Consider the following 9,065-nt stretch of genomic DNA (forward strand, 5'->3'; position numbering starts at 1 on the left):
TGCTTGATTCAATATTTTATTTCCATTTTAAGCACCTTATACATAGCCCTAAGGGCTATGTATATCATTTTCCTTTTTTTTTTGTCATTTTCACTTTCCTGTGCGCGTCTCCCAATGCACCTCTTTGAACTTAAATATCTTTTATTATATATTAGTAAAAATTATAACAATTGAATATTAATAATGTATTAATTGAGACGAATCAAACAAGACCCCATATGACTATATTTTTTTTTTATATAAATTGAACAAAATTGAAAAGTTCTCTCTAAGAGCATGCCCATTGGTTGATCCAAAAGTTGGGATCATCAATTACTTTATTAATTTCTCACTCTTCCACCTCATTTATGATCCACAATTGATTTTAATGATCTCTTCACCCCCAATGGATGATCTATAATTTTAGATCTTCACCTTCTCTTTCCTACCTTTTACTATACCCCACCATATATTCTCTCTCCTCAATCTCATTTTCATCCCATCTTTTTTATTTATTGTGGATTATTTAAGAATCAATTAATGATTATTGAATGTAAATAATTTTTATGTTTGTGATTAAAAACTATTAGTAAAAATTAATTTCGTTAATATTGTACATAATTTGGGAACTAGACGATTGAAAACTTGGATTAATATGAAGTTGTTGAGCTCCTTTGAATTTTGGAAGGTTTTTTTTTCTACCGGTTTTGGGATCCATAACTAATTTTAATTAGGAGATAATTTGTTTTTGTGGGGGTAGATAAATAAAAAAAGGAAACAAATATGATTTCCAATAACAAAATAAGCTCAAAAATAAGATGTGTAAAAATAGTTCAATATTGGTCTCTATTTATAGACAAAAAAAAAATATAGTTGTTGGTGTTTTTTTTTTTAATTTTTTTTTAAAACTGACAATATGTCCGTTGCAAAAATTTGCAACGTTAACAATTACAAATAATCCTAGCCGTTAGATTAGAGAAATAAGAGCCTTTGGATATCTGCCATTCAGCAGCAATGGGCCCACTCCTTTTTTTTCTTCCTCTCCCCTTCCGCCATGTGGCAATGATCCACTCTTTGGCAAGATCGTTGCAACGATCAGTTCATTGCCTTCCCTCCTTTTTTTTTTTTTTTCTTTCTCCTATTTCTTTATTCCCATTTAATCTCTCTCTCCTCATGATCCAACTTTTGGATCTACCAATGGGTATGCTCTAAGTATGAATAGTGCCAAGATTCCAAGTGAGAAAGATAAAAAAAAAAATAGGAGTACTTATGTTAGTAATATTTTCATAGTGAAATTTGTAGCAAAATTGGGGTGGTAGCTCTATATTCTAAAATGTAACTTGGATTTTAATCAACGTTTATTTAAAGAGAAAAACAAAAGGAACAAATAATTAGTGTTGCTAATCAGATTTTTCAAACACAAAGCATACATAATGATGTAAACAACCTTATTAAACAAAAAAAAAAACGAACAACTTTAAAAATAAGAGCTGTCAAGAATTAAAAAAAAAACTGTACACAAAGCTTTCTCTATTAATTATCTGTAAGTGCAGAATGCTGAACTAGAGTTCTATTTCACAGTAATGTTAGCATTTGTGTCCTCCCTAGATTTGTTTATGCTCTCCAACCTCGAGTTATTTCCTCGCGTCCTCTCATCCAACCACCCAATAATGTCGTTAAACACGGTATTGATGTTTTCTGGAAGTTCTCCGAAGGTTAAAGCATGCCACATTCCTGGATATAACTTGAAAGTCTTGTCGAAGCTTGCTGCAGATTCGTATAGTAGTTTGCTTACTTCTGGGTCTGTCACTTTGTCATCTTCCCCATGAAGCACTATGAATGGTAATGTCACCTATGTATCAAACAATATAATGACAGTTAGGGGCTACGCTAGACATGTGATACATGAGCTACCTTATTTGGGGCTCATAGTTACAAATTTATATTTCTATATTTGACTTTATATTGTTCATTGCTAGACTCCTTCATTCGAATATTCTGGATTTTGTAGTGATGATGATGTCATAAATTATTTTAACCATTTCGATTTTTTTGTATCTAATAATGTTGTTTGCAAGCATTTTTAGTTGCTTTTGAAAGTAAACAATTGGACTTTTGCACAATTCATATAGATTGATTATTATTTTACTAATATATAACTACAAATGCTATTATACTTATTGGATTTGTGTCCATGTATGTTTTCAAGTATCAAATTTTTTAGTATTTTAGCTACAGTTGATAATTTATGTTTAATAATTTGTGTTTTACGGTTGATCTTCTAATAGACCGCCTACTTTTAGTTTAAAATTAGACACGGTTCAAGTCCAATATTAAGTAGAGAACATGCCACCTTTTTAAAAAAATATAGTGACTAGTTTAATTTATTTAGGGACCAATTTAATCTATTTTGCGGACAATTTAATCAATTTAGTAATGAAATTCTCTAACCCATTTAGTAACTAGTTTAATGCATTTAGTGACTAGTTTAATCCGTTCGGTAAGACTGCTGAGTTATTTTTTGAATTTGTCTGTTATAATTCGAGAATCAAGAAAATGAAGGAAGGAGAAGAGAAGAATGACTAAAATAAGGTTGGGTTAGAGTGAAATGAAATGGACTTGTTAGAAGAATTCAGTATTGGATTTATCTAATTTCATATTAAAATTAGACTGTCTATTTTAATAATTGGTGTTCTAACTAATTAATTAATAAAATATGTTATTGCTCAATTGTATATTTGCAAAACTGAAATAATATTAGGGCTAAACGTTATCTTTGTTTTAGAAGATCTACATAGCGACTGACTCATCTAAGATGGAAAATCTTAGTTAATAAGTTCAGATCAGATCAGAAAAAATAAGTTCAGATCAGATCAGATCAGAAAAAATAAGTTCAGATCAGATCAGATCAGAAAAAATAAGTTCAGATTAGATCAAATTAGAAAATTTCAGGTGAACTAAATATAGCCTTAGTATAAAGTAATGTATAAAAAAATTGAAGAATAACATAATATTAGTGCATACCTCGTTTAATCTTTTCTCGAGGTCGTTTGAGACATTCAAAAGTTCATGCGCGGTTTTCAAGCGTAATCGTCCAGTGTACCAGTATGGATTAGCCCTCGCCTGTTAATTCACAGATGTGTTACCTTTGCCATAAGTTACTTTTTATTATTTTATTATTATTATTATTATTATCATTAATGGCAATAAAAAATACTTAAAAAAAGGAAATGAATAAATGTAAGAAGAAAAATACCTCTTTTTTCCGTTCTGGATCTCTAATTGCAACCTCAATGACATCTTGACCAGGAACAATTTTCCAAGTGGGCACAAAATCAGAAAGTTTTGTTAAAAAATTTGTCACATATGGATTTGGTTTCATGTCATCCGCAATCTGTCAAATTGTTTAAGCTTCTCAATTAGTAATAATATCAAATTAACATTATAATCCATGAGAAAAGGAATTTTGAGATTTAGTTGTCTGAATTTTAAAATTTGATATTATTATTAAATCAGTACTTCTATTTGTTGAAGAATGCAATCGTGAGGCCAAATCTTTGAAAAAATAGTAGTAAAAACACCTCACTAATGACATAATGCTCCACACCCCAATTTTGGTGATTATTCATAAAAAAATATTATTAATAAATCCCGAACATCAATCTGACTTGTGTGGACTCGGTTCACATTACATTAGCGTTCACAAGGACAAAACCACGTATTATTTATGAACAATCTATTATATCACTCAGAAACCCACTACATTATGCAGAAACCAACTATATCATGCAGAAACCACTATATCATTCATAAACATACGATATCATGCATATACTACATCATTTCTAAACAATCAACTATGTTATTCAGAAACCTACTACATCATGAAGAAACTCACTATATCATTCAAAAACATATTATATTATGCAGAAACATCATTTCTGAACAATCCACTATATATCATTCCGACAATCACGATATCGTACAAAAACTCATTATATCATTCAAATACTCACTATATCATGCAGTACTACATATTTCTATATGTTAAAACACGTGTCACAATACTTATAACGTAACCTACATCTTCCTGCATGTGCAAAAAATTAAAATCAAGTCCTCTAGTATATTGCATATAATTGCACTATATGTTTTCCGTTAATAAGATCCACTGTATTATATAAATTTACTATTTCTCTATAAAACTCACTATATGAAATTAATATCAATGTCCAATTCAAATTAGTGTACACCGAGTCTATTTAAGTTTTTTTTATTAACAACATGTTAACTATATATAAAGATTGAGTAACTTGCCAATTTTATATAGAGGCAACTTTGTAGTAAAAACAATTAACTAATCAACAAATAATAAACTATAACTAGTAACAAAAATCAAGTAATTTAACATTAATTAATCCTTGAGGTAAGATGTGGACGCTGTATATATTATTATCTTATAGGAGAGCACGTGGAATAGTGACTCCAAGAAGACCAAAGCGTGTGAAAGAGACATCTTCGGATACTACAAACGTAAAGGTGGTGTTACCAAATAATAATATTTGTGACCCTAAAAAAAAGAGGAAGTTGGTACGATAATAGAATGAAATAATCCTTTCTCTCTCTTTTTCTCTCTTCTCTCTCTTCTCCCACAAAATCCTAATTTTTAATCTAGGGGCTACCACCACCTTTTGGGCGGTGGTAAGCCCCTTTTCTCCTTTCATTACTAGTTTTTTATATTTTTCTTTAATAAATTTAGTCTCTCTCTAACAGAGAGTTTTCTACCCATATATTGAGTTTATCTACCCATATATTGGGTTTTATCTCTCTCCATGTGAGAGTCTAGAGAATTTATTTTTGGGTTTTTGTGTAATTCAAGATGTTGATTTGTTGATCGAAATCTGTGCGGAGTTGCAACAGATGTTAAGACTTCGTTTGCAATCACTTGAATTGAATTCGATTCTACTTCAAAACTATAAAAGATCGACAGACCCCCTTGCAGAAGGCTGCATCAGACAGCGATGTGAAAGACGAGGGTTTTCAGAATTGTTAAGTCTACTCAACGATCGTGGTTTTGTCATATTAGAATTGTATTTATTTCATTTTGATATGTATTTGTTTAGTTTTGACTTCTATTGTAGATGTCGTATGACTTTGAATCAATGAATTAATGTTTATTTCAAAAAAAAAAAATTAATAGAATGAAATAATCCACATATTTTTTTTAAAAGAAAAAAAGAAAGAAAATGCAAACGGAACAATACCTTACACATGGGTGCGACCAATATGCCACCGTCCCAAAAGTCGGGCATCTTTCTGTGCAAAAGCAAGAGAACTGCTCCTCCCATTGATTCGCCCATCATAAATCTCTTTTTCCCTTTGTTCTCTTCTCTTTCTGCACATTAACACAAAAATTAGTATATAAACTCATCTTCTATAATCTAGTAGATAATTGAAATTTTGAATCATAAAATTTCTATATTGTTTTGACAAAAGACACTATTCAAAGTTGAAAAACCTTTATTACAAATTTATCGAGATTATATGTACATGTTAATTGTAATTTTTGGTCAAAAACTATGAAATATGAAAGCAAAAATATTTTTATGCAATATAGTCTCGATTGTATAATCTAGTATAACATTTACATTTGTTAGTATTAATTTCACTAATACAATGATATATAATCAGATGTAATCTTGTTGAATTTAGCTAATATGATATTTTTTATAAACAACTTAAGACTAAATAGTAAATATGAAGGATATCTCTAGGTGTACAATCATTGACTTAGAATACAATCATTGACTTAGAAATGAGCTCACGTGGATTGACAAACAGGCATATCTACATGTAGAAACTTATCTTAATATATCGTTGGTCAACATCAGAGAAATACCTTTATATGTATTTTTTTTATGGCTAAACTTTGAACCACAATACAAGCATACAGATCTAGACTCCAGAACATGTTGACTATTTCTATAACCAACTTTTATCCCTCTGTGATAGCTATAGTGTATAGTGTATACTATTGTATAATCATTTTCTCCCAAAGCATTTCCTATATTTCCTTTGCTTAGATCAGTTTATGACAACTAAATTAGAATGGTGAAGGTATAAAATCACTGAATTTGCAATTCTTAACTTAAAAAGAACTCTAATACTTTCTTTGACGATGTCTTATTTTAACTATTAATATCTCCAATGATATACTTATGAACAAATATTCCGTATTAAACTGTAACACAGTGAAATTAGAGAAAACTCTAGTAATAGTCAAAGTAAATGAATGAATAATTCATTGAAATCATGCAACATAATTTTTAAAAAAATTCAGTTTTTCCCTGTTTTGAGGGGTTCCTCTAGTTTTTCTCCTATATAAGTGAATGAAGAAAAGCTAATTTAAGTAAATTCCTTACCACAAACTTTCGTAAAATGATCTGAGCAATCTTGAACAAGTTCTTCAAAGCTTGAAACAAGACCAGGAAGTCCATCTGATTTTCCATGTCCAATATAATCGATCCCATAAACACCATAACCGGCCTTTACCAGCCGATTCGCCGTCCCTGATATAATAGAGATATAGTTTTAGAAAAAAAAAAATAACCATTACTATAACTAAATATGAAATGTCACAGATTTATCCTAGCCTTTTCAAACAAAAAAAAAAAGTTAGTTTCAACGTAAAAAAAAAAAGGCAAGTATAGAAGTGAAACCTCTCATGGAAATACTACTTTCCATGGCATAGCCATGGCATAAAAAAATAAGGGCTTTTGGATCCTGATCTTGAGGCAACCATCGACATGTAAACAGCATTAAACCGTTATTATTTACTATATATTCCTGCAAAAATAAATGGTTTATATATAAGAATATATACCAAATTTTAATAAATGGGTAATCTTTGTTATTTTAATATAAACTAATAAGAAAAGTCATATTCATTTTTATGAAAGAAAATTCTAATTAGACTTTACCTCTTCATACTTGACATTAGAGCCCATGTTGAAGTTTGAGATATAAACAGAGTTGAAGCAGAGGAATAATGTTTATAAGTATAGAAGGAGGGAAGAGAAAGATGAATCTGAAAATTTTGATGTAATTATTTTTCTAAATAACTGATTTTGAGTAAAGAATATGATTATTGAATAATATAGATGCGAAAATGTAGGGATTGTTATGTAGAACTAAAGGAAGAAAGAGAATACGATGGATTAGAACTAATATCTCCTTTTCTTTTCCTTCTTGTCACGTACCGAATCTATATATGTCATGCAATATGGACTATTGTGTAGAGTATTTATAATAATCTAAAAAAGATGGTGTGAAATTATTTAAGTTTTCTGTTTCCTTGCAATTTGCATGCTTTCCTTTTCGGCTTGGTAGAAAGTCCGCATTTTGGTATCATCCAAATTTGACATTAGGAAAGATAACGGTAGGAACTAGCAAGTGTTGATAAATGATAATGATACAATAATTTGTATTTGATGTCACCTATGTCTAGTAACAGTGAATTTCGGTTATTATGATAGAGATTATAGTATAGTCCTTCTCTTTAGTGGCGGATGTAGAACTAATGTATAACGATGTCACTTATATTGTTGACAAATGTTATAGATATTGCTATGTCAGATTTTTTAATTGATTTATCCATTTTTATAAAATTTTAGAGATTTTTTCCTGCCAAGTGGGTGCAAGTGTCCCCCCTACTTCTAAGGTGGATCCGCCACTGTTCTCTCCGTGTTTAAATTAAGGAAAATTCTCATTGATAATCTTTTATTTTTGGCTTTTTCTAGTTGTAAAAGTTTTGTAATCCCGTCGGTAACCTTCGGTTATTATATAAATATCAAGCGTGATATTATAGGAAAAAAAACGTTAATTGTTATTAAATTGTGAAAATTTTCGTTAAAAATTAATAGCCCACACACCAAGATTTCTCAATTAGTTCTACAACAAGCAAAATGAGGAATTTTGTGTCTTTTTTGTCAATTCCAACCATAAATTTGATCCTTAAGGGCGAAAATAATTCCCTAAACTTTAACCGAACAATTCTTATGGCACGCAAAATAGGGCGCGCTAATCAAGGCATTAAGTTCTAACGGGAAGTTACCAAAGTTAACATTTTATACTTCATAATTTCACGTTTTGATATTAGGGCAATAATTGAAGGTTATCAGAGGGATTAAAAAACCGAGGGTTACCAGTAGAAAAAAAAAAGCTTAAAATAGAGGGTTACCGATGGGAATTTCCCCTAAATTTATTCTTATTAACTATTCAAGTGGTCAAAGTTTAAAGAGTTAGCCAATTTGTGATGAATTTCATATGTGAAAAGTATTATCACCGCAAATGCTACACATACACTGGGTGTATGTGTTACTACTAAAATGTATATTGTTACTAAAAATATTACAAACTTACAATGATTCAACATATAATTTTGTTTTTAATGATTTCTTCTTTATCTTTGTTTAAAAAAAAAATTTGTTTTATGATATTTTCTTTGTTTAGATTTGTATGAATCCTTTGTTTAAAACTAAGAAATTTTTTTTTTCTGAACATCATTCATATATTAGCTTCATCTTATTCATCTTCACCATTTTTATACTATTGATTTCTACCATGTAATAAAATTCAATTTGAAATATAGTCTTTCAATCATCTTATGTAAATTCAAATATCATTGAATAACAAAACTGGTTCAAACGATTGTGAGTTTGTAATTTTTTTTAGTAACAATATATATTTTAGTAGTAACACATACAAAAGGTATACATGTTACTAGTAACACATACATCCAGTGTATGTGTGACCCACATACACCCGGTGTATATGTATCATCTCTTTATTATCACGGGAGATCTTGTTGCATTTGTGTCAGTGTATACAATTATAATTTTAATGTTTCACAATTTTTACTATCTTACAATAAAAGATATTAATGGTTAAAGTAGTCATTGGAGACCGCGTACGATGAGAAGATTTTTAAAGAATAGTGGGAGTACCTTGTATAACAAAATCTCATATGAGGCAGACTTCTCAAAGTTTATGGTACGAATTTTTCACCATACATCCCTGACATTTTT

The 9,065-nt window shown here is 29.7% G+C and overlaps 1 protein-coding gene across 1 annotated transcript; it reads right to left on the reverse strand.

Moving 5' to 3' along the window:
• Nucleotides 1-1,356: 1,356 nt before the first annotated feature.
• On the reverse strand, nt 1,357-7,259 carry LOC104906121 (caffeoylshikimate esterase). Its single transcript, XM_010694838.4, has 7 exons — nt 6,960-7,259; nt 6,699-6,825; nt 6,402-6,548; nt 5,244-5,374; nt 3,236-3,373; nt 3,004-3,102; nt 1,357-1,831 (listed from the first exon to the last, which is right to left on the reverse strand). The coding sequence occupies exons 1-7, from the start codon at nt 6,984-6,986 to the stop codon at nt 1,550-1,552; spliced, it is 951 nt and encodes a 316-aa protein (XP_010693140.2). The 5' UTR covers nt 6,987-7,259; the 3' UTR covers nt 1,357-1,549.
• Between the last annotated feature and the right edge of the window lie 1,806 nt (nt 7,260-9,065).

This window comes from Beta vulgaris, chromosome 2, assembly GCF_026745355.1.
Source record: "Beta vulgaris subsp. vulgaris cultivar EL10 chromosome 2, EL10.2, whole genome shotgun sequence".
Taxonomy (NCBI): Eukaryota; Viridiplantae; Streptophyta; class Magnoliopsida; order Caryophyllales; family Amaranthaceae; genus Beta; species Beta vulgaris.